Genomic DNA, 27,874 nt, shown 5'->3' with positions numbered 1-27,874 from the left:
ATAAAGTTGCAAAATTGCTTGTGAAGAAGAGAAGAGGAAGGAGAAGAAACTACAGAAGAAAAAGAACTGAACACTCGGGCAGCAGAAACTGACACGCAATGCAATCTAGATTCCAGCACGTAGCCTACAGTATGCGAGAGCGACGTCAGATGTACGATTAAGAGCGCAATGGTGCCAATGTCCGCCGAGACTTATTGAGAATCAATAGCAGATCCCTCCCTACTTAGAAAGGTCAAACCTGACTACAAAATACCTCGTTCGCCCTCCTCGGCGCTCTTGCAAATTGAGTCTCTGTTCCTGGAACTGCCTTTTCCACTTAATTCGCTTCTTCTTCTTCTTTTTTGTCTTTTAAAAAAAATGTGATCTTTCACTTTTTATGCATACTGAATACTTGTTTGTGTGATTGCAAAAGAATAAAGTTAAATTTATGAAGATTTTGTGATTTTAAGCATACACGGGTAGAATATTGCTTGAGCTAATAATTGCTGTATATATGTATGATGCATGCATGTATGTTTGTATGTAGCCTATGCCCGTATGTTAAGGGCCGAACATGAAACCGGTAGGAAGAATTCAACCTTTGTCATCCACTGAAAATACAACGATTTATTTCATTATTTTGTTTTCTTTATTACATAATTATTACATTAAAAACGTATTGATTCATATGTAATTTATTAACAATTGCATGCGTACAAATTTTTTATAATATTCTGTTGTGTCAATCTTCATTTTATGTTAATGTCATCTAAGAAAAAAAAGATTCAACGCTTATCATAATAGAAGTCAGAACTCTTCACAGGATTATTTCAAAACGTGCCGGATTCTAATCTCTGCTTTCTGCAAAACGTAACTGACTATGTCAAAGTGGCTCTGGTAACATATAAAAACACCAAGGTTACCCACGGACGTTTTCCAGCTCAAAAATGGGGTTGGGGTTTATCTTAAAACTAGGTAAAAGCGGACGTTTTACCAAGGTATTTCTGAATCACGATGAACCTTCAGGAAGCTGACAAGTCATGTCATAATAAATTGTTGAGTAAAGGAGTCAGTGCTGGAGTTTCCTGCTTAGCCGATAAAGTTACATGACGCAGGGGCTAAACACTTGTCACTGTCTGGGATTTCGTTGAGGCGTCGATCAAATATATTAGTCAGAGTTATCAGCAACTCATGTCCTACGATTAGTGCAGCGCATCAAAAGGCGTGTCATGTATTTTGATCTGATCAAATCCTCATGAACTGCGTATGATTTTTCCATAGTCGAACCCTGTTACCGGGTAGTGCCGTCAGTGCACCTCACGGGTTCATTGTAGGCATTACTAAAGGTGGTTTTCAGCGTCCCTTCGGCCCCTATCTGCACCCAGCTTGCAGCCTTTCACTTGACCTCCTCCCCACTTTCTTTCTTCCATCTTGCTGTCCAGCCTCTCCAACTCCTTCACTTTCTTGAGCACTGAATGTCTGCAAGTGCTCCAGTGCTAGGCTGTATGGCCAAACAGTCACCAATCAGACCCATCGTGGAAAAGCTGTACACCTCAAAAGAGTGACCGAGGCATTTGACAGTGAAGACTACTGAACAAATTTCATGGAGGTTCTCGAATCTTCAGCGGGACGGATTGCGTGCAGATCTTGGCCACTCTGGGGCCGGTTGTTATTCCGGCAGTCAGCCTCTCGTGACGGAAGATATTGGGCAAGGTGATACTGGCATGCCTCCCTCGGTGAGGTGTCATTCCCCTGCATTTTAGAAGACTGTTCAATCGAAAACCACGGGACCTCCTTCAAGAAAAGAAAATAGCAGCTGTGGACGAGTGAGGAGAGGAGAGGAAGATTCCAAGACTGCCTCGACGGAAACTACAATCCTCCTCACTCTGGCGTCCTGATTTGTCTCACTGCGACTGATCTCCGCAGGCTACTTTAGGCATTCACGCAAAACACCGTTGTATGGTTGCTGGTTTGAAAGATTACACAGAGCAAATATGCCATTATTCCTAGGCAACCGAGTTACGTGTACACCATAAGCAGTAACGGTTGATGGCACTATTCCGTCATCAATAGGTTTTAGTCTTTAATTGATTCCGCCAGATGCAAGATTTACTTGACGCGACTTTTAAAGAAATTTCGGCCCCATGATAGTACTCGCTGCGTCTCATCACAGTTTCAGATAAGATAGGCCCACTCCTTTAGTAGGAGAGTTAGTATATTACACTGATTCGCTGCCGAAATTCGATACTCTTCCCATAAAGGATCGGTGTGATCAATATTTCCCAGTTTATGCTTGAAACGCGCTCTAAGTGACTCCGAGAAGTGCAAAATGTTCACTGAGATTTCTCTCTCTCTCTCTCTCTCTCTCTCTCTCTCTCTCTCTCTCTCTCTCTATATTGACTGATGCAGTAACAGAATTGCACATCCAAAATTATCATTAACGCAAAAATACGAAATATCTTAAATGTTAATCTATTTACCTATTGGTGCAATACCACTTAGCGCCCGAAAGGAGATTTAAAAGATATTCATTAGAGTTTGCAGTTTCGTGAAGTTGCCTTTCCCTCACTTTATTGACTTAATCTTCAAGTACATTTTGACCAACTCTTCGAAAACCGTGACATCAATCGAAGATTGGACGCACTAAGATGTGTCCTTGATATCAGTCATTAAATTTCGTGTTGATAACCTATATTTACAAACAGCAATCGTTGAGATATCTGAAGATGGTTATTAAGTATCTGTTAGTGTTATCATAAAACTATCAGTTGACTTTTATGCAGGCTACGCTTATGTCAACTCAACCGCCATTGTTTCATGATTGTGTTACATGGAGAATCTATGTCGGTTAGTGGGACGGCCAGATGATATCAGGTGCCACATCTAATCGTTGTATGCCAGATGATCATATGATCACTGACAATGACCTTCAAACCTTGCACTGTGGCTTTTCCTTGAGTTCCCTCGCTTGATGGTACATTCAGGCGTATCCTATTCATTGCGTAGTTATTTCAGTTTTGACTGTTTTCGTTCATAAGATCACCAAGTAGGCTCACTTTGTCTATCATGTCTGCGCAAAGGGTAAGAGTTCGTGCTAGCCTAGGGCCGGCTTAATCTAAAACTGCAACATCTGCCTGTCATCAGCATGGAAGCAAACGTAAATGACATAATATTTGCGTCGCTGGACTAATCATACCCTGTATTCGTGAAAGATCTTAGCTATGCTAATGGCACTGAAAGAGATTAACAATCTCTGGCTGTCTTTTCTTATCTTTTGTATTCGTCTGTATTTTGTCTTTCATCCATTCATTGTCACTCGTTTTTTCCAGATCTTGTTATTCTACTCCGTGAAAGCTGCTTAAACTCATGACGCTTTGTCTTTGTACATTACATTAACAATTCGCTGATTTATAGAAGCGAATTAACGTACGGGATTCATGACCAAAAACATAAAATAACAATAAGCAAAACCCACAACTTCTTGAGTGAGTATTTACGGTATTCTGAAGTGTTTTAAATGACAATAATTAACAAAAACGCGATCAGAGTGAAGTTGAAAAGGGCCAAAGTTACTCCTGACTTTCTAGACAGACGTCCTACTGAGGGACAGCCTAATCTAGAACAATTTCACCCCTCTCCCGATGTAACGGAAAAATGTTAAGAAATGAGTCCTAAAATGATCCACATCTAAGAGTCAGAGATAACAGAGGTAGGAACAGAATTCCAAAGCCGACTTTTGCAGTCCGAAGGTTACTATTTTCAATAATGGACAGGTTTTAAGAGGGTGTCTAAAAGGAGAATTTGTCTTCTGCAACTGCTGATTTTATGCTGTAATGATCCGGGTGTACGAGCATCTGTGAGTCATTTCTTTCATGAACTTTTCGGATTAGATGGAATCCTGAAGCCGGGTTTGGATTTTGTTGAATAATTCTAGAAATTTCAGAAAGTCCGCTGTAAATGCTATTCTCGCAGAGGGGAAGTGCGATCAGTGCACCTCACGCGGTGCGCTGTAGGCATTGCTCGAGGTTCTTTGCAGCGTCCGTGCGGCCCCTAGCTGCAACCCTCTTTCATTCCTTTTACTGTACCTCCGTTCATATTTTCTTTCTTCCATATTGCTTTCCACCCTCTCCTAACAATTGTTTCATAGCTTCGCGAGGTTTTCCTTCTGTTGCACCTTTCAAACCTTCTTTACTCTCATCAATTTCCCTTTCAGCGCTGAATATCTCATTGGTCCCAGCGCTTGGCCTAAATTTTCTATTCCAGTTACAAAACAAATTCTATTGCTAGTACTATCTTTGCCCTGAGTGGCTTAGTTGTTGAAGCAACACCATCACATAACTGAGAAGACGAGCTTGCACTCGCGAGGGAAGCGCTTTCACTGGGCAAAGCTCGAAATTCTTCTATTCTGCATGTGTTGGCCAGCAGACACTGTAAGCTGAGGGGGGTCTGCGGATTCCTCTCTCTCTCTCTCTCTCTCTCTCTCTCTCTGGATACAGTAGAGGATGAACCACGAGGGATGTTCCACACCAAGCAATCACAACAAACTTTTAGTTTCACGTTTGTTCTTTTCAAATGAAGCTGGCCTCACACCATCATGACTTGTTTGTGAGCTCATTTACTGCTCTTCCCAAGTGAGTGGCGTCAGAGAAGTGCCGGAACGTCAACATGGAGAATCAGAAATGTGTGCTTCGGTTGTTCCTCGCCCAGAAATCTGTCTGCGTACTGAGATTTTCATAATCTACTCTTTATTATTTACAACAATTTTAAATAATAATTGTTACCTGCCGATGTTATTATTATTATTATTATTATTATTATTATTATTATTATTATTATTATTATTATTATTATTATTATTATTATTATTCACCCAGGATCACAGCTTTCTTTGCGAAGCAGTTCTTGTTATTCAATCATCGTAAAAGTCATAACCATAAAAAGTTACCTATACTTATTTAGCTTAAATTAAAGCTTCTGTTTTATCGACAAAATCGTTAAATAAACTTCCATCATTTCCCTGGGTTTCAGTGCAAGAACAGGATTCCGGCTAATCTCGTTGTTTGATTCTCTATGATCTTATAGACAAGGGTCGGTTATCCCAGTTCGTGAGTGCGAATTACTTTTCCAACTTATATTATATATATACAATATGTGCCCACTGTATACAGAAACTATATCCCTATCACATTTACTTGCAAGGATTTAAATAAAAGCCTATACATCCAACGAACATGATTAAAAGGATTGGTAAACATTTTATAGACATGTGATAAGTAGGCCTATACGGTACATAAACTATGTGTGAATGCTATAGCACATGCATCTGACTGCATGTTCTCTCTCTCTCTCTCTCTCTCTCTCTCTCTCTCTCTCTCTCTCTCTCTCTCTCTCAGAACAGAGAAAAGAATCTCCTTGCAATTACCAGTGATATATGACTGGCACAGTTCTAAACTGATTTTGTAATACTCGCATTATAGAAGTCACAACAAAGATAAAATCTGGAAAACGCGGTTTACAAAATAAACTCTCGACGCTGCCAAGAATTTCGAAGTTATTTCCCCCAACTCCTATTCCGAAATAAACGTATTTATGTTCCCAGAATACTGTCATTTTTTGTCTTTCCTAATTCGCAGTCCCAAATTCTGACTAGCGAGGCCTTCACGCGCTGCAAAAGAATAACACGTAATTAGTTCGATTCGTCGCAAGCTGGGGCTTCTGTCACAAGCGACTAAATAACTTCCGTATTATCGGCTTGCCTTATATATTTCATAATAAAAACATCCTATGAAAGTTATATCTTGTCCATTAGTTCTGTTCAGTAGTATCACGATGACAAATTAATATGTAATCTATGAACATGTAATTTTTTGTACTTCACAACATCTTATATCCTTTCAACAGCGGCTATGCTGAGGGAATAATCGTAATGAAACATAGCTTCTAGTAAGTCTTGCGAATTGTATCAGAGTGAAAAGTAAACTTACCCTGAAAAGTATATCCTAACTAAAATGAACCCACCCTTGACCAGGATTCCTGATCACAGTTCTGCTGAGAGGGGAACTGCTCTGGTACTTATACGCAATGATCGACAATGCTCAAATTTTCAACAATCGCAGGCTGGCTAGACCGAACTATAGTCCATAGACTTAGCCAAACAGAGAAAAAAAATCATAATCGCGCGTAGATTGTTACAAACCCACAACGCATACAATAGACAAAAGAATTAGAAGGATAATGTCTAAGATATATTACCAAATAATAGACCGAACTAACTATGGTAAAATTTACCAACAAGTGTTTGTAATCCTAACGTACTGAAAGACAAAAACACAAACCACGGTTTAAAAATCATAACAGTAAATGGTGCGAAGAACAAGTCCTCACAGAAATGACAAAAAAAAAAGAAGAAGAAAACAACTGTATCTGCGAGGATTGAATGACTGACCTGTCCTTGCATTGAGGTGTGGGTGTTTCTGCAGCCATTCTCTCACAGCCTGGACGTCCTCCTCCCTCCTATTTGGGTCCTCGTTCAGTTCCTCGAAGGCGTAGCGTTGCAGCTCAGGGCTGAGAGTGCACTCGTAGCTATCCTCGGCCCCCGGCATTCTGATGAACAAGAAAATATACTGTAATTCTTTTGATAAACAGATCAACGTGTGTGTGTGTGCGTGTATACAAAAGTTGTTAAAAATTAACTGACGTACAATTCGTTATCTTAAATACCTATTTCCTTAAGCCAACAATTGCCGGTAGTACTCTAATTTTAGTTTTTGAATATTTTCTGTCCATATATGTGTCTATATATATATATATATATATATATATATATATATATATATATATATATATATATATATATATATATCGTATATATAGTGTGTTTATGTATATATGTATAAGCTTAAAATAACAGTAGATGCACGTGACTGCGGTATATAAGCGAATACCACAGAAAAATGACAGTCAAAAGTTCAGTACCAAGTGCTTCACGTGTTTATTCACGCTTCTCCGGGGCACAAAAAAAAAAACAATAAACAAAATCTGCCTGTACATTTTCCTGTGGTATTCGTTTATATAATATATATGTATAAATATATATATATATATATATATATATATATATATATATATATATATATATATATATATATATATATATATATGGTGGCCAATATGCAGACTCCTGGTATTTTTATCCCAGTAATTTCATGCCCGGTATTTTGACTCCCGGTAAACTGAGATCCTGTTTCTTTAACACCAGGTAATTTGACACCAAAAGCAACACGTAGCTTATTTAGGAAGCACATTTTTTTTAAAATAGCTTAGCGTAGTTACCTTATTTAGGAAATGGAAATTACATAATTTGATTGTTTAGTAAGTTGAAGGCTTAGTTTACATATTATTTTTACTCAAGTAAATCAGTAACATTCGGCAGTTGCATCCGAGCTACTGTCGGTATAATGAACTTTATAACGATGTCTCATACCATTGAGAGCATCCGTGGATGAAGGAAACTTGTAGATGTCTTATATTGCATTTACGAAAGACAGAAAACAATCACCGATGGATCAACAATTTTTGGGAAGGTTGAAGTGAAGACTTGCATAGCACGCCTGCATACATTAGCAGGCGTGCTATGCCTTCCTCCACGGATGCTCTCAATGGTACAAGAAATGGCTATAAAGAAGTTCTAAAGCCTGCTCCAACCCTACAAGCAGAGGGTCGGGATGGTGGGTGCTATCACCCAGGTGCAGGTGCCAGAAATGAACTCCAAGGTCCGGGACAACCTCGAGCTCACAACCCCCCACCCTAGATGCCACCAAGCACAGGGACATACAAGACCTTCTGAACCAGCACCCACAGGTGATGCAGGACACCCTAGGTCTCACTCAGGTGCCAGAACAGAGGATCAGACTGCGAGAGGGAACAGACCTCATCCGGCAAACCTACTGCCGGCTAAATCCACAGTGGGATGACCAGGTGAGGGCCCAGGTCCAACTTCAACTCCATCTGGTCCTCAGTGAGGAGAGTACCAGTGCATGGAGCTCACTGGTGGTACTGGTTCCCAAGGAAGGAGGGGGAGACTGGTTCTGCACTGACTTCCGTAAGTTTAATGCTGTAATGAAGCCCGAGTCCTGCCCTCTCCATTACCTGGAAAGTATAGGGCAGTCCCTATTCCTAAGTAAGATTGAATTGGAAAAGGGCTACTGGCAGGTCCATTTGGCAGAGGAGTTACGCCCTCTGAGTGCACCCAGGACGAGCTCTACCAGTGCCGGGTCATGCCCTTTGGCCTCAGGAATGCCCCTAGCTGCTTCCAGAGGCAGATGAACTCTGTGCTAACTGGGATTCCCAACTGCTTGGTACATCTGGAAGGCATCGTCATCTGTGCTCAGACTTAGGAAGAACACCTCCACATTTTGGACCAGGTCTGAAGGCTCTCCAGAGCACTAACCTGGTCAACAATCTGAAGAAATGCCATTTTGGGGTGTCTGGGGTTACGTACCTGGGACACTTAGGAGGAGGAGGCATGGTCATGTCCAAAAATGCAAATGTCACCACCATCCAGGACATGCCCTACCCTAAGACGAAGAAGGAAGCCCAGTGGTTCCTTGGGGTGGTGTAGTACTTTTGGCAGTTTGTGCCCAACTTTTTTCAGGTGGCTGCTCCCATCATGGACTTGTTCAAGGGCCACCGGGATTTCTGTTGCACAGACGCATGCCAATGCACTGTGAACCGCCCCATGCTTCCCACACCAGGCTACTCCCGGCCTTTCTTTCTAGGTCTAGACGCCAGTGACAAGGGAATAGGTACAGTCCTTTTCCAGGAGGACGATCAGGTGCGCCATCCAATATCATACTTCTCAAAGAAGCTGAACCCTGTGCAGTCATGGTACAGTACCGTCAAGAAGGAGCTCCTGGGCATGGTCCTGGCGATAAAACATTTTGAGCCCTACCACAGAGACCACCAGTTCCCCCTGACAGTCCTGACTGACCATAACCCTTTAACGTACCTGACCACCTTCCGTAACAAAAACAAGAGGCTCATGAGGTGGTGCCTAGTCCTCCAGGACTACAACTGGAAGGTCAAGGACATCAAGGGCATAGACGATAAAATAGCAGATGTGCTCTCCCGACACTAGTGCCTGTGTGTTCGTGCAAGAGAGAGAGAGAGAGAGAGAGAGAGAGAGAGAGAGAGAGAGAGAGAGAGAGAGAGAGAGAGAGAGAGCATGCAAACGGTAGGAACAGAGGACATTAGTTTTTAGTTTTCTGTAAAAGAAAACTATTGAGATGGCTATTTGTCTGTCCATCCGCACTTTTTCTGTCCATCCTCAGATCTTAAAAACTACTGAGGCTAGAGGGCTGCAAATTGGTATTTCGCCACAATGGCACCGCTTTAAAGGTCCTTAAGTGCAAACGTTTCCATTCGCACCAAACTCCAGGGGTTTCGTTTCCTCTTTCCGTCGGCAGCTGGGATCATCCACCCTCCAATCGTCAAACATACCAAATTGCAGCCCTCTAGTCTCAGTAGTTTTTATTTAATTTAAGGTTAAGGTTAGCCAAGATCGTGCATCTGGCCAAATTGTGAATCTCCTCAGAGCAAAATAAGACAATCGTTGTGTGCTGCATAGAGTGCATATTTTATATAGGTTTGGTGAAAGAATAAAAGGAAACATACAATTTTTTCCCTTGAGCTTCTCTCCTCCAATGAAGATTACTCTTGGAGATTATACCTTTGAAGTTCTGAATTCTTTTGATACTTTCGGCCTAAGCAGTATAGGTAATTGCAAGAAAGACGTCACCTATTATTCTAACCTTGTATAAAGCGGGCAAGGAGAAACAAGCCCAGAAGGGACTGGGCATTGTCCCTCCAAATGGTATGCTCTACATGGGACAATACCCAGACCAGTCTACTAACTGCCTAAAGGAAAATGAATATAATGGATTGAATTTCTTTACGGGAATATGTTTCACCTACTCATTTCTTTCGAAATTTTTTCTTCTGGAAATTAAATCAAATTATTTTCTCATCACAAGATCAAATGGTTTCACTGTTAATTACAACATCGGCGGCAAAAAGTCAGGAGGAAAGCGGAAATCAAATTTATTGTCCGTCCAAAAGGAAGATTCCGAAATCCCCAGTCATCAGTCAGTCTGGGAACAGGACTCTGTCAGAGGAACGATGGACAATTCCCTTGCCCTGCGCTAAAGCAAATGTTCCAGCGGTTATGCCTGCCAGAATCGATGCAGATGGGAAATAACAAGGCCTACAAACAAGGACCACTCATTTCTATCAAATAACACCCAAGTGGTTTGTCATGTAAATATTCAGATACGATCGAGATTTTTTATAGAATATTGTTTAAAGAAAAAATATAATGTTTTGTCGTGGAAGCAGTATTTTTATTGGCCATTCCATCTTTATACATACATATATATATATATATATATATATATATATATATATATATATATATATATATATATATATATATATATATATATATACTTTAACTTAGCATATATATATATATATAATATATATATATATATAAATATATATATATATAGGAAAAATATATATATATATATATATATATATATATATATATATATATATATATATATATATATATATATATATAAATATACAGGACAATAAAATATATATATATATATAGTATATATATATATATACTAGGTGATATATATATATATAAAATATATATATAGAATATATATATAAGGCAATGCCAATGGAGTACTGCAAGGCCTTTAGACTTATAGTCCTTTACTTAGCAGAGTGAAGAAATATAAAAATAAGTTTACAGAGAAAGCTCGTATAAATGACAGATGGGGATTACAAAGGAAAAAATATGTACTTGGAATCCAACACGATTGAAGATTTAGCAGACCTACCAAAAACAGGGTTAATATTTAAGAGATTTGACAAAGGATGAGGCTCAACGGCTTGGAAGCAGGGACAGGACAATTAAAAGATTATACAAGGAAGGTGACTGACCGCCAAAAAATGTTATAAAAGTGCAACTCAATAATTCTCATTTTTTTTTTATACTAGGTGAACATTTTTACAAAAAAATATATATTAAACATATGAATACATAGAATATATATATATAAGGTAAGTAATTATTAATTAAGTCAGTGATTTTATCTTTTAGGTCATTCTTGAACATTTCACTTATACAGGGGTCCAAAAAATACATGCCAGGGCTAAGATTAATATTACAACTGGATGTAAACTGTATAATAGCGGATTCTAAAAGATTTCATGAAGAGAAATCTTTCAATCTGGCAATCGCTGAACTTTCAGTGCAATTTATCCAGTGAGAGTTTTCACTTAAATGAATGAATATAGCATATATGCGATGCCATAGAAATATATTATTGAAAATGCTTTTCTTTCCTGTGATTAATGATTCTGTATCAAGGTTCATGTTTAGGTTTAGCAAGGGTTGTGTTTAAGTTTAGCAGGGGGTCTGTTTAGGTTTAGTGGGGATGTGTTTCGGTTTAGCAGTGGGTGTGTTTAGGTTTGGGGGAGGGGTGTGCTAACTGTCTCATTTACCCCCCACTAAAACTAAATACTCTCCCCTCTTAATTGAGACACCCCCGCTAAACCTAAACACACACCCTGCTAAACTTACACATGCAGCCCCACTAAACTCAAACACGCACCTTGGTAAAGAATTATTGATCACAGGAAAGAAAAGAATTTTTAATATATTTCTATGGCATTAATATATGAAATGAGGTATGATAAACCCGTAGTTTATTTGCCGTATAAGTTACAAAGGGAAGAGGAAATGGGGAATGGGGAAGGAAAAGTGATTACGGGTTTGAAACCTACCTTATTTTAAGTTGGGTCAAATGATGGCAACGTGCCAAATTTTGTCTAGATCAGTCAAGCGGTTACCACATAAGTAATCCATGGGTAAATGGGACAGTCACCACAGTAATAACTGGATAAGTGGGAAAGTCAGCAGAGCAATAGCTGGATAAAAAGGACAGTCATCGCCATAGCATCTGGATAAATGTGACAGTCACCACAGCAATGACTGGATAACTGGGACAGTCACCACAATAATAACTGGATAAATGTATAAATGGACAGTCACCATAGTAACACCTAGATAAAATGGACAGTCAGTACAGTAATTCTTGGATAAAAGGGCAGATAGTACAGTAATACCTGGATAAAAGGGACAGACAGAACAGGAATGCCTGGATAAATGGGACAGTCACCACAGTAATGCCTGGATAAAAGGGACAGTCACTACAGTCATACCTGGACAAAATGGACAGTCACTACAGTAATACCTGGATAAATGGGACAGTCACTACAGTAATATCTGGATAAATGGGACAGTCACTACAGTAATATCTGGATAAATGGGACAGTCACTACAGTAATATCTGGATAAATGGGACAGTCACTACAGTAATATCTGGATAAATGGGACAGTCACTACAGTAATATCTGGATAAATGGGACAGTCACTACAGTAATATCTGGATAAATGGGACAGTCACTACAGTAATATCTGGATAAATGGGACAGTCACTACAGTAATATCTGGATAAATGGGACAGTCACTACAGTAATATCTGGATAAATGGGACAGTCAAAACAGTAATATCTGGATAAAAGGGACAATTAGTACAGTAATTCCTGGATAACGGGACAGTTACCACAGTAGTATGTGGATAAATGAGACAGTTATAACAGCAATATCTGGATAAAAGAGACATGCAGTACAGTGACTACTGGATATAAGGGACAATCAGCACAAGGAGGTGCAGGAAAATTTGTTGGAATCCTTCAGAGTTCTCCTGGGCAGCGCCGGGTTGGTCAGCTAGTGTATATACACAATATATATATATATATTATATATATATATATATATATATATATATATATATATATATATATATATATATATATATATATATATATGGTATGTTATTTGATGACAGATTGTGACTGTCAATGGTCGTTGCTATTGGTAGTGGTCTGGACACTGGTGACTTCTTAAAATCTAAACCCAAAGAAACATAATATAACTAATGAATTCAAAACGAAAAACAAGTTTAGAAAATAAACTGAAAGTTCATACATGTGGAGGTTGGATTACATATTAGAACTTTAAATCCTGGCAACCTCTTTGAGGCCAATTATATCCCAGATTTCATCGCCTATGTATAGGACCATCAGTGCTTCCGTAAGATGCAGGTAAACTTTTTAAGGTTTTGCCACTCGGTCTGACCACTTGCTTATTTCATTGATCCAGTGAGACAACCTCAGATGATGACATTACAGCGATGTCCATGGAGAGTCGATTATTTTTCCAAATGTGCCCAGTGAAGAACAAAATGATTTTAGATAGGGTTCAGAGATCGAATCCAGTGCCCTCGAATAATTCTAAGAAAAGTGCTTGAGGAATCTGAAACTGAGGTACCCTTTTTTCTCACATGGTTGGAAGTTCTTGCGCCAGATAGATGGTGTACCAATCGTCAATCGTGTCGCCTCTCAAAACACTAATAGTCAGAGTCATTACTCCCTGCGACCTCTACCAATGAGTGGCGCTCAGAATTATAAGCCATCCTCATGTCATCTTTGATGCGGAAAAACAGTACAAACAGATCCTCGCAAGGATAAAGAACAGACCACCCACGTCGTATGTCAATTTGTCCGCCATAACTCTTCATATAAAATACTGTAGAAACCAGGATGCATCTTCCGGTATTTCATCTGTCACTTAGCTAAGTCCTGAATAACGAGGGGTTGAAACGTCCACACTGGACTGAGATTTAACGCCAAACAAAACAGATGAGTTATAAAGCAATTTATAGCTAATCTGTTATAACTTATGAAGTGTAAATAAAGAAATTGGCAACAAAATATTGTATACCTACAGTATAGCATTTTATTTTTATTTATTTCATAAAACAATATGCCTGTCTTTTTAGGACCCGCACGAGAGTGGGTGGTCACCAAAGCTCCGAAGTTCGCTAAGTGAATATTCTCTGAGAAGCTGCACTCTCAGATGAGCAAAGGAATCTTATTTCTATATTTTTTTTTTCATGAAAGGCAAGATGTAACATGTAGAAATAAAGACTAAAACCTACGCGTGATGATGTCACCTTTAGCGTAAAATGAGAAAAAGAGAGTGCGGAGCGGGACCAGCCGAAACACACACACACACACACACACACAAAACACTCTCTCTTTCTATCTCTGGATGCAAGACATTACACACGCACACAGACACACACACACACATATATATACATATATACTGTACATACATATATACATATATTATATATATGTGTCTGTGTGCGTGCGTATATGTGTATGATGTGTGTGTGTGTAATGTCTTGCATACAGAAGAGAGAGGAGGCAAATCGAAAACTAATATAACTGTTGTTTAGTTGTGAGAGACCTTTAGTAACGTCAGAAGATTCGACTGCGAAGGTTACCAGGCATCTTGACGAGACATGTGGCCCGAAGTAGATGAAGACGAGGACACAGGCGAGAGGAGAAAGGTCACTCATGCAATCCACATGAGATGAGAGGAAAGTTATTCCAGAAGAACAGAATGAAGGTCCCCAAGACCAGTGCTTATCACAGCAGCCACGGGGAGCAAGCTTTGAAAATGCGAAATAAAAGTGAGTCAACGCGGGTCCTTATCGTTTTTTTTAATAATACCTGATGCAAACAAACATGGCGTCACCCTTCTATGTTATCATCAAGGTTTTCTTACGATAGAAGACTAGACTTATCTTTGAGATAACGAGGCAAATTTGGGCTATTGTTATCATCTTTTTCTCAACATCAAAGATCAGATCATCCACAGAAAATAACTGCCCTTTTTTTCCTCAGATGTGGATTTTGTTGCATCATACTGGTAAGCTACACTAATACTTATTCACTTAAGATTGACTTATACCCGCCAGGGATAAATCCAAGTTCACGTGCGCTCGCTGGAATTAAACTGACCAGTTATATCCTGTTTAACCGTTTGATCGTAGGTTAACATAATCGGTCTTAGGAAAGATTCCAGGATTCCCTTCTGCAGCAATTCCATGCTCATGATCTTGACTAAGATTCCCAGATTCCCTTTTGGAAGGATCCCATGCTTCTGGTCTTTGATAAGATTCCCAGTCATAGTGGTTCCATACTCATGGTGTTAGGTAAGATTCCCAAATTCCCTTTCTCAGTGATTCCATGCTTCTGGTACTGAGGAAGGTTGCAAATCATGGTTGTTCCACGCTTGCAGTCTTGGGTACATTCTCATTCATAAAAGTTCCACGCTCAAGATCTTAAGTGAGATGCCTAAATTCCCTTTTCCAAAGATTACACGCTTTGGTCTTAAGTGAGATGCCCAAATTCCCTTTCACAGAGAGGCTATACTCCCGGCCTTTGCAAAGATTCCCATTCATAATGATTCTATGCTTGTGGTCTCAGGTATTTATTCAAAGTTCTTGGCCTTGGGTTAAGATTCTCAGATTCCAATTCACAAAGGTCCTAAGTTCCTGTTGTGTGCTAATTCTCCATTCACAGCATTTTCAAAGACTCTCTTATTCCCATTCCCAGTATCCCATGCTCCTGAGACTGGGTGAGAATCTCAGTTTCTGGTCCTCAGGAAGATTTCCTGGCCTAAGCTAAGATTCCCTGGTTTCCACTCACAGAGGTTCAGTGCTGCTATTCTTTGCAAAGTTTCCTTCATTTCCATTCAAAGCAGTTAAGACATTCCTGGCCTAAGCTAAGATTCCCAAAGACAAATTTGCAGCGATTTCATCCTCCTGGGCTAAGGTAGGATTCCAGAGTCCCTTTCATTTAATGGTTCCATGCACATGGCAGTTGCAAACTACTTTTCAAATTCCTGGATTACCAAATCGATTTTTCTACTGAAATTTTCGATTGCTGTGTTCAAGAATAATTCAGTCCATGGTTGTTGTGGACGAAATAATAATAATAATAATAATAATAATAATAATAATAATAATAATAATAATAATAATAATAATAATAATAATAATAATAATAACAATAACAAGGCAGAAGAAATGGGGAGAATAACACAAAGATTCACCGAGATCACGACAGACACAGTCAGACACCAACTAAAGAAAATGCCTAACTAGAAAACCTCAGGTCCCGATGAAGTCCATGGATACTGGCTCAAAAACTTCAAGGCCCTACACCCACGAATAGCAGAACAACTCCAGCATTGTATCACAAACCATGCGCCCAAATGGATGACCACAGGGAGAACATCATTAGTACAGAAAGACAAGAACAAGAGAAACATAGCAAGTAACTACAGGCCTATCACCTGCCTACTAGTAATGTGGAAGTTGCTAACAGGTGTCATCAGTGAAAGGCTATACAACTACCTAGGGGGACACAAACACTATCCCCAAACAACAGAAAGGCTGCAAAAGGAAGAGTAGAGGCACAAAAGACCAGCTCCTAACAGACAAAATGGTAATGAAGAGTAGTAAGAGAAGGAGAACCAACCTAAGCATGGCATGGATTGACTACAAGAAAGACTTCGATATGATACCGCGCACGTGACTAACAGAATGCCTGAAAATATATGGGGAAGAGGAAAACACCATCAGCTTCCTTAAAAATACAGTGCACAACTGGAATACAGTACTTACAAGCTCTGGGATAAGACTAGCAGGGGTTAACATCAGGAGAGGGATCTTTCAAGGTGACTCACTGTCCCCACTACTCTTCGTAGCAGCCATGATTCCCATGACAAAAGTACTGCAGAAGATGGATGCTGGGTACCAGCTCAAGAAAGGAGGCAACAGAATTAACCATCTGATGTTCATGGACGACATCAAGCTGTATGGTAAGAGCATCAAGGAAATAGATACCCTAATACAGACTGTAAGGATTATATCTGGGGCCATCAGGATGGAGTTTGGAATAGAAAAATGTGCCTTGGTCAACATACGAAATGGCAAAGTAACAAGGACTGAAGGGATAAAGCTACCAGACGGGAATAGCATCAAACACATAGATGAGACAGGATACAAATACCTGGGAATAATAGAAGGAGAGGATATAAAACACAAAGAGATGAAGGACAAGATCAGGAAAAAATATATGCAGAGACTTAAGGTGATACTCATGTCAAAACTCAACGCCGGAAACATGACGAAAGCCATAAACACATAGGCAGTACCAGTAATCAGATACAGCGCAGGAGTAGTGGAGTGGACGAAGGCTGAACTCTGCAGCATAGACCAGAAAACTAGAAAACACATGACATTACACAGAGCACTACACACAAGAGCAAATACAGACAGACTATGCATACAGTGCACAGAGCACTACACAGAGGCTACAGACAGACTATGAAGACTGCTTTAACATCGAGCACTACAGCAGAGCCTGGGGCAATTTACAGTGAAAACCAGTGAGGACAAGAGTGGCTACAGACAGATTGCATGGTAAGAGGACTGACAAAAGAGCAAAGACAGACCTAGAAATATACAGTGACAGGAGAATACACAAAAAACAGAACAGACAGAATATACATAACAAACCAATGAAGGGGGGGAGGGCTACTACATGAGACAGACAAAAGAACTGGGGCAATTTCTGAAAACCATGGTAGTGGCTAACAGATGGGAAGAAGGACTCAAAAAGGAAACAGAAAATGCTAACAGGAGAATGAAACAAGATCAGGCCCTAAGAACCAGATATGTCCACAGAACAGTAGATGGAAATAACATCTCACCCATATGCAGGAAGTGCAATATGAAAGACGAGACCATAAACCACATAGCAAGCGAATGTCCGGCGCTTGCACACAACCAATATAAAAAGAGGCAAAAGCCCTCCACTGGAGCCTGTGCAAGAAACACCAGCTAGCTTTCAGTAATAAATGGTACGAACACCAGCCTGAGGGAGTGATAGAAAACGATCAGGCAAAGATCCTCTGGGACTATAGTATCAGAACAGACAGGGTGATACGTGCCAATAGACCAGACATGACGTTGATTGACAAAATCAAGAAGAAAATATTACTCACTGATGTCGCAATACCATGGGACACCACAGTAGATGAGAAAGAAAAAGAAAAAATTGATAAGTATCAAGACCTGAGTTTCGAAATAATAAGGATGTGGAATATGCCAGTGGAAATTGTACCCATAATCATAGGAACACTAGGCACGATCCCAAGGTCCCTGAAAAGGAATCTGGAAAAACTAGATGCCGAAGTAGCTCCAGGACTCATGCAGAAGAGTGTGCTACTAGAAACAGCGCACATGGTGAGAAAAGTGATGGACTCCTAAGGAGGCAGGATGCAGCCCGGAACCCCACACTATAAAATCCACCAAGTCGAATATAGGATGACTGTGATAGACCGCGCCCCCCCTCCCCAAAAAAAAAATAATAATAATAATAATGTGCGAAAACTCAAATAGAAGTAGTCAAAAGGGCTATTACATTGCCAGGCAAGAATCCATATGTTGTACTCCTTGGAAAAATAAAACAACTGCGAAAAGAAAATGGTAAAACAGAAGATTAAATCCATCCACGAACAAATATATACATGGACAGCATATTGCACACACAATGAAACTGCTGATGCAACCACCACTAACATATCTCAGGATCTTGCGAGACAAGACATCAAGTAAGGCACCAGTTGCTTTTGAAACGATAGAGAGAGAGAGAGAGAGAGAGAGAGAGAGAGAGAGAGAGAGAGAGAGAGAGAGAGAGAGAGAGAGAGAGAGAGAAGGATGCTATGAATACTGCTGCAACGAGACCGCCCCATGGCATACCTCTTTACTGGTGCAATGGAAGTGGTGTGTTTCTAGAAAACCGTTCTTGTTCTATGACATGGAAATCTTTGACCTTCCTAAAATTTAAGGCCTCTCTTCTCTTATTCCTATACTTCATTCGTAAACAGCGCGATAGCAAGCAACAAGTTCGTAAGTTCATTCATCCGCATGCGTCAGTGCGTCCATACTGTTACTGGTGGTTCATAAAAGCTAGCGTCATAAATCGAGCGGCCAACCGTGCAGCATACAGTACAGGCTGCCAGCTTATTTGATAAAACTGTGCAGCCTGTGATCAGCGCAGCCATCGATTACATCAAGTGCCGCAATATTCATGTGCATGTCCCCTACGCGAGACTGGGTGATATATATACATATCAAGTGCTAAAAACAAAAGTACGGATGAAATAAATCCAGAGATTGCAGCACGCTTCTTTACGTCTGAATGCGGCATCATTCGAACTTCCCTAGTCACTTGAGTCTTTCATCTTCCATTTTTCTTTTATATAAATTTCATTCTTAAATTCATTTTGTTTATCGTCCCTAAGAACCACCAAGGCATCGCCTATGAAATTCTTTAGTTTTATGACTTGGATTCCAGATGCTATAAACGTTGGAGAGAGAGAGAGAGAGAGAGAGAATCAAGACTCCTCTCTCTCTCTCTCTCTCTCTCTCTCTCTCTCTCTCTCTCTCTCTCTACTTGCTGCAATGCGTCAAAGAGAATTTTAAATAAAATACCGGATATATGTTTCTGCAATTTAAGGGTGAGCGAATGAAAGGTTTAAATCGCCAGCGAAAGGTTAGATAAGTCTAGTAAGGAATACGTGACCCCGTTCATTTAAGGATTTCGATTTTCTCTTTAATTCTTGAAAAATAAATAGCTGAGTTTCGCGTTGAGCGAAAGTGACTCTTCCCCACGGAAGCTTGTTTCAGAGTACTCAGCGGGGTGTAAGCATGCTTGCTCGTACACACGCACTCACGGGTTACACACGCAGTATAATTTGTTGCCCGACGATGTACCACTGCTGGAGGAAATTTCATCTCAGCTGAGGTGGAACGATGCAGCACAGAACAGTCAGTCAGTAAGTCGTCTTGCTGACGGGGGGAGGGGTTGGGGGAATTCTGAAGTCCGCAGGGGTTGGACGAAGAGTTGGGAACAGTAGTAAGGAAATAATGGGAGCGATCTAATTAGCCTACTACTTTTATAAACCCGTAAAGGCTTAAATTCAAACACACACACACACTATATATATATATATATATATATATATATATATATATATATATATATATATATATATATATATATATATATATATATATATATATAAGATCTTTAATATATAAAATTGCACATATAAACATGTTGCAATTAAAAATGTAAAAAAAAATACGAGGGTCTGTAATATCTACAATCCCCTCCACTTAACTTGTCACTACAGAACCAGGGATCCAAAGGGTTTTTTCTTCATGGTCAAAACATTTACTAGGACCACCGTATTCTTCCCTTTCGACCTCACGTTTTTTTAGAGACAAGCGTATTCAATAGTGTGAAATAAAAAAGTCAAGAGGGCTGACATTTCACATATATGTGTGTGTGTATATATATATATATATATAATATGTATATATAAATACATAAAATGTAAAAACATACATACAAAATACATACATACATACATGTGAATATACATACATACATACATACATACATACATACATATATATATATATATATATATATATATATATATATATATATATATATATATATATAATATAAACTGCGTAAGTAACTTTGATTATTTGGCCAATGGGAAAGCGCGTGTGCATCTGCTGATATCTCAAAATCCACTGATTCTTATGAACTGGTAGATATTTCCGAACCCCTGGAGAGGATTATCATGTTCATAGTCTCCTATTGTGTATTGTAGGCAAGGGCCCTCCTGCAAAATACAATGGTCAACAGATGCCTAATAACCAAAATAGACCCAGTGGGCCAAATGTGCCTTATACCCAAAATACGCCAATGGACAGAATTTATAAAACAGAGAAAATGTATCCATTTCGTTCACTGGGTCCATTTTGTTCAAACGGTAGGTTTAGAATGCTTGCAAGATCTTGTTCATTGAGAGTATTTTGTCTACTGGATCATTTTTGTGCACCGGGTACATTCTTTCAATGAAAGCTTTTGTCCACTGGATGTATTTTATATTCCTTACCAGGGACCGTTTTCTAATAAAATAAAATTGTAGACTGAGAAATATCTGCTGATTAAAAAAATAAAAACAGTGGATTTCTGCTCGGTCTCTGATATATCAGCAGATATACTTGTGCTTCCTTTGAATCAGGCCATGTTGCCTGCGTTGTTTAAATATTTACATATACACTGGGATGTCTTAACATACAGCAAATCAAGGAATGAAAAGTAGCCTAGGTTCGTTGTTCTTGCACTTTTCTTTTATCTACATTTGATCTAGGACCCAATGCATAAACCAGTATTGTATAACTTACTGGAATATACGATTTCAGTGAATTAGCTGCCACTGGTTGAAATGTTTTAAACCTGCGTTAGGATCCCTGGAAGTTTCTGTTTGCTGTCCTTTGATGCAAGTCCTTTGGGGACTCCTCTGGCTTCCGGTGTGCCCAATTTTTTTACCTTGATATTCTTTCGTGATTTTTATCTTAGTCACTAATAGTATCCTATGCGCTAAGTCCTTTTTTTACTTAGTATGTTTTCCACGGTCTAGAGCAGTGGTTCTCAATCTTTTTTAGTGATGGAACCCTAACTAATGTAATCATTAGCGTGGCACCCCTTCTTCACCATCCCACCATATTATTATCCATGCTCAAACTAAAATCAACGCACTGTACATGCAGAAATAGAGGCTAGTTTTGGCTTTATCCAAGGTCCTTATAGGAGTCATGCATGTAATATATTTTAGTTCTCTTGGGCATTGATTTGCATATCCAGTGTGTTGTAGTCTATGAAAAGTCCCTTGCTACATACTTTTATTTAACTTGACTTCTGCATCTGTCTGGCTATCTGTTTGGGTCAAAATTTGAAACTCAATTTTCGACCTGTTCCCTTCATCCAATGGACTTGAAATTTTGCATAGTTACTCAGTCCCGGTGACAATGCAACCTGACATGATCAGTAGGTCAGCAGTGATCTCTAGTAACCCTACAATGACTTCTCCCCAATAACTCAGGATTTGTAGATTTTTCATACCTTCTTTGACTCGGCAGAATAAGTTAATAACTCTACGGATTTTTCAGACCTCCTTTGGCTCGACAGGATATCACGTTCAATTTTTTTTAGTTACAATCATAAATCGGTTACAATTTCTGTCAAAACTAAAAAGTATACAATAAAAAAATATTTAAAAAAATTTTAAACACTTTCATTAAAATGCACTAACAAGTAAAAAATTATTTTTTGAGACACACCAGGATTTTCTTGCAATAATCATGTCTACTTTCTTGTAGCATTTCCTTCCATGTTTGGCGCCCACGCTTTTATTTTTGTAGACATGATTCATTGTAAGAAAATACTGGTGTGTCTCAAAAAACGAAACTTATTTTTTTTTACTTTTTAGGGCATTTTAATAAAAGCGTGTTTAAAATTTTTTTTATTTGTATGTTTGTATCTACACGCACACAGTCTTATTTCTCGGTCTTCAATTCCACGAAGGATTATTTTGCATTTCATTAGGTTGTTGGGTCTCCATGAAGTGGTTTCTGTGCCTTTCTTCTGGCCTCAATCTCCCTGTGGCTGAACTTCTTACAAGCATGCAATGCACTTCCAAAACAAGTACGTTCCTGACAAGGACTCTGCTATTTATTTTCAAACCTGGGTTACATGTTTTTGAAATGAACTGCAGTTTGATTTGACAGTTTTGCAATACAACCGTTTTCCTTTGCTACAGAAAAAATCCATAATCAAATGATGACACAAGCACTTGCAGCTGAAACTTACATTGTTCATATCAGGCAATGATCGTGAGTAAAACTCCTCGGTTCACCTTGAAATCATCTATCTGGACGCTGGTGTCAGTTTTGTTCAGCAAATATGATTCCACGGAGAAAAGTGCCCAGTGAATGACGCAGTCGGAGTTTTAAGATTCTGCTTCGTGAAACTTCTATCGCGTGATGCAAGAAGTGTTGAGTGATCGAAATGAGAATTGCAATTCCGAGTTGCAATTTGCTTTTGCATAACATCGCCTGGAGCTTCTGGTTTTCCTGTACAGAGTAAAATCACGAATATAACAAAAATATAATTAATCAGTGATTTTAGCTGGACTTTAATGATGGAAGACTGCAAAACTAACGTAGCGTTTTTAACTCTGAAACATTTCGCTGATCTCCTAGGAAGCACGCCAAGGACTTATGTGGATACATTTGACAAAGGTTTTCTCATTTTCCTTCATTCCAGCTCCCCATCTTTTCCTGGCTCCTTTAGCAGTTACAAACCCGGATCAGTTACCCCTTTTTGTACATATTTTATGAAAGGCTGGTACTGGTTTTCAGTCCTCCTTTTCATATCCTATAAACAAGAGAGTTTCTATCCCTTCAATAGGACTTTTTCTGTTCAGCTGCAGTAGTTGCTATGTCTGTTGGACTACCTACATAGGACGAGAGAGGTTTAATTAAAATCTCATTCAATGAAAACTTTAAACGCATAAATCTACGCGAAATTTTTGTCTTATCCTTTGTCGTGTTTACAGTTTTTCAGCTTTGTCCATCTTCATGCAAGCAGAATACTTGCACAGTTCTAAAAAAAATTATAATTGATGATAGATCTACTCTAGTAAAACGAAGGCAATATTGAGAGGACAATATAGAGGAAAAAATATATTCTATTCTACAACAACACCAGCACACGAAAAACTCGCTGGAAACAACCTCCCAAGGTATTGGCCTTAAAACGTAACCTAACCAAACCCCAGTTGAGGTTGAAATCCAAAGAGCAAGTCTACAGGCCACAGAGATGAGTAATCAGTATGGCTGAGGTGTCGTACTTTTTTACCTCTTCACAGTGTAAAATCCAGTTAATTTCAAAGTTTTCAAAATTAGTTTCCGTATGGCTGCTGTACAGCAGTGAATGAATTCTTTCTATTTTTCCCAAAACACTTTGCTTTTTTATTACTGATCATTTAGGGTTTTGTCGTCATTAGAGATCTAGGTTGCATTTTCTATTCCTTATCTTGTCATTTTACATCATTTGAATCTTTCAGAGATTTGTATAAGTGGATAAATGAAATAATAAAAGTAAATACCAGTATCTAAGGCACGCTCATTGTGAGATAACAGAACTTCTGTTTTGCGCTAGAACTGTGATAGTTGGCTAGCGCAGCTCAGATCTGTGAAAAATAATGAAAAACAATTTTGTCAGTGTAAGTATAATGTGGATACTGAACAGTAGAAATATCAAAGACTCAAGTTGTGTTAACGTCTCACCATCGTAAAATCTGATAAAATGTAACCCAAAAGTAGCATAAAGCTTAATAAATTGCATACCCCGTTATGGTGGGTACACAATTTGGTTGCCTCAGCAGGACTGAATGTTCGTTATTGTACCTCTTCCAAACCAACGACCATCGCATTGAGGACACTGGGTGGCACTGGATATTTGGTCCCATTCAAAGAGGAACCACTGCCTTGGGCAGCAAGATAAACCAGGTTAACTAAAGAGTGGGAGCCTTCTGCAGGCCTAACACGTTCACCACAGCATCCACTCTTTTAAAAGACTTTCACAAGACACTGGAGCGACACTCTGGCATGGAACGCTTACTGGTTAAACACTTTGCACAAAGATGACCGAGAGGTAACGGCATTAAACACAATAACCTCATAATGCCTTCAAGATGGAGCTTTATGACGGTGTACAGGCTATCCCAAGATCGAGGAGCATAATGCGGAAAGTAAACCATCCTTGGTGTCTACCGTAGATAAATATCCACTTTTTCACAGCATTATAATATGCAAAAACTGATTTCCACCTACTTCGCAGCCAAAATATGCCAAGACTAGGACCTTCAGTGCATAATTTCAAGTTTTTATGTATGTTTGTAAGCTAAACTCGAGTTCCTGAATTTACATGCTGATATTTATGTATTATTCCCTATTATACAAGGTCAGATAAGGTCATATCTTCCTCCCCCAACTGTTATAAGATCAATGTCATGATTAACCTGTATCTCAAAGAAACCCCGGTAGCGATGGCCAGCCTGCTCCTGGGTGGGCACTCTCTCTCTCTCTCTCTCTCTCTCTCTCTCTCTCTCTCTCTCTCTCTCTCTCTCTCTCTCTCTCTCTCGTTATCCGTCACTAACTGAACTAAGGAAGAACAGCAAAAACACGTCTACAAAACGATAGTTTATTTCCATAGTCTAACAATGGGAAATAGTTTGGAATCAAAATAGGAATGAAATGGGAATATCTGCAGCCCGGAATAGTTAACCCAATTAACCAAGTAAAAAATATAACAGTGCTATCAACGTCCACCAATTGAGTCTCTACAACACAAGCGTCAAATAAGTCAAACATGACCGTAGTCATGATAAGTCACATTCCCCTCCATTTATAGCAACCTCTGTTCAATACATGTGAGGAAACAAAGGGAAAAACACAACTTTTAAAAATAAGCACAGAAAAAAATACATGTGGGATATTTCCCACGTGACCCCCCCAAAAATATACATAATTAAACATGGCAAGATCAAAAATAAGTAAAAATCCAAGAGACATAGCAGAGAAAAATAAATGGGGAAAAAGATATCCAAAGCATGGTAATCAGTGCAAAGAATTAGTACATGTTAAACAAAGTTATTAAAACTCATTCTGGTTTTTTTGAAAATAAAGTTTCAGCTCACCTCACAGGCAGTACATAAAGTCTTCCAGGAAAGCAGATCTAAGCACAAAGGAATCTCATCCCGAAATGTCTAACCTGTACTCAGATTGGATCATTCACACTTTCTATGACACGTCCATGAAAGCGAACTCGCCAACGAATGCTCTGCCGGAACTTGACGACTTCCGGCTATCGGGACATTCTCTCATGATCAGATCATCACCCAGGGCACGATGCCTTTTGTCTCCCTATGAATTCAGACTGATGACAGGCCTTCGTCAACACTGACTTGCTGAATACGTAGGCACTGTTTCCATTTATGTTTGCCCAGAATATTTCCAAGAAAAATGTTTAGCTAAAAAAAAAAAAAAATATAACATAATCATTACACATGTTTTTCATATGTTATATGAATTACTAGACGAATAGTTGGCTGGGATTCAGATATTTTTCTTAAAAGTCTTGTTGTCCAAGGAACAAAAGAAAGGTTAGTCAGTTCTAACTTGAATGGACTTAATCTAAATATTTTTATTGTTTTACCTTTTCAAATTTGTACATATAATTGTATCTTTAGCTGTAAGCTAAGTCACGAACCATTACCCCTTAAGCAATTCTGGAAATGGCTAAAGTCCTCTTTTATAATCTACGAACCCTAACACTGCTTTGGTAGGTCACAGTAACTATAACCAACGCAGTTGTAGGTAAAAGCTTCACTGTAAAGGCTCATGAGTGGTGATAGTAAATGACAACACGAAGACCTGGCCAACCAAATGAAAGGTGAACATTTTATTGATCATGCATTTGTTATTATTATTATTATTATTATTATTATTATTATTATTATTATTATTATTATTATTATTATTATTATTATTATTATTATTATCATGAAAATCTACGGATTTACAACCCAGGTTTCAGTAACATGCCGTAACGCTTTAAAATAATTTCTGCTATAAGAAATACGCTGTCTCATCCATCGAAATATGAACATTGGACAATTATTGACTGATAATACCGACGTGCAGGAAAAGCGAATTATTAGAAGAATTGAGAAAACCCAGTATAAAATCAATTCGCAAAATGCAGCCCTTTTATTCAACAAAATATTATTATTATTATTATTATTATTATTATTATTATTATTATTAGCTAACAGTCGTTTTGCTTACAGGAGGTGGCTTCAAACGCTGAGATTTTTTTATGTAAGAAATGTAAAAAATATATTTAAAGGAATCAGGTGGTCCTTTATTATCAATGACAATTATTATTATCATCATCATTATTTTATCATGATTGATCGATACTTTTAAAATAATAATTTATTGTGTACCTGAGCTTTTTAAGAGCATTTTGAGATGGGAAATGTTCATTTTATTTTCAACAGGGAGAAGCCAAGAATAATTTCGATTCAGTTCTAGAAAGAAATTGTGTAATGTGGAACCGATGCAGCGAAAGAAGCTCCAGACCCTGAAACAAAAGAATGTTACGATTCTTTATAATGCAATATGATTTTTCTACCAGACAGAACAAAAGCAATTTTTCCACGGTTTTCTTTTATATCTTTACGCGTTTCAGTTCAGACGAAAGGCGGACAGTCACTTGAGGCAGCTTCTTCAAAGAAATGTTTTGTTATTATTATTATTATTATTATTATTATTATTATTATTATTATTATTATTATTCAGAAGATGAACCCCATTCATAAAGAACAAGCCCACCAAAGGGGCCATTGACTTGAAATTCAAGCTTCCAGAGAATATGGTGCTCATTGGGAAGTAAGAGAAGGTAAAGAGAAATACAGAAAGATATCTCACTTATTAAAAAGAAAAAAATAAAGTAATAAATAGATAAAAATGTATTTAAATGCAAGGAGAATAGCATTAGGGTAGCAAAGCACTGCATCTTCGCTTGAACTTTTCAAGTTCCAGTTGCACGACGTCCTCTGGGAGGCTGTTCCACAGTCCAACGGTGTGAGGAATAAAGGACCTCTGGAACTGAGAAGTTCGACAGCGAGGCACATTTACCGCATATTGGTGCTGCTGTTTAGCGAATCTGGTTGCTCTCTCTCGGCAGGTAAAGGGGATCAGGGATCAGTTGTGAATGTGAAAGATCTCTGTTGAAATACATATCAAAAGTGATAAACAAGAGACCATTCGTCGATGGTCCGAGTCATAACTGCTAAAGTTAAGAAACAGAAACCTACCACCACGAACCACTC

At 38.7% G+C, this 27,874-nt stretch overlaps 1 protein-coding gene across 5 annotated transcripts in view; it reads right to left on the bottom strand.

Moving 5' to 3' along the window:
* The window catches only part of LOC136855609 (alpha-tocopherol transfer protein-like), a 117,480-nt gene that overhangs the window by 21,056 nt on the left and 68,550 nt on the right, over positions 1–27,874 (bottom strand). For all 5 annotated transcript variants that reach the window (XM_067132707.1, XM_067132703.1, XM_067132706.1 and 2 more), the window contains one exon: positions 6,425–6,582. In XM_067132707.1, the coding sequence (XP_066988808.1) occupies positions 6,425–6,581 (157 nt within the window). In that variant the 5' untranslated portion in view covers position 6,582. The remainder of the gene's footprint in view (positions 1–6,424; positions 6,583–27,874) is intronic.

This window comes from Macrobrachium rosenbergii, chromosome 32 (genome assembly GCF_040412425.1).
Source record: "Macrobrachium rosenbergii isolate ZJJX-2024 chromosome 32, ASM4041242v1, whole genome shotgun sequence".
NCBI lineage: Eukaryota > Metazoa > Arthropoda > Malacostraca > Decapoda > Palaemonidae > Macrobrachium > Macrobrachium rosenbergii.
Note: the sequence above shows the minus strand (reverse complement) of the source record. Positions and strands in the feature narration are given on the sequence as shown.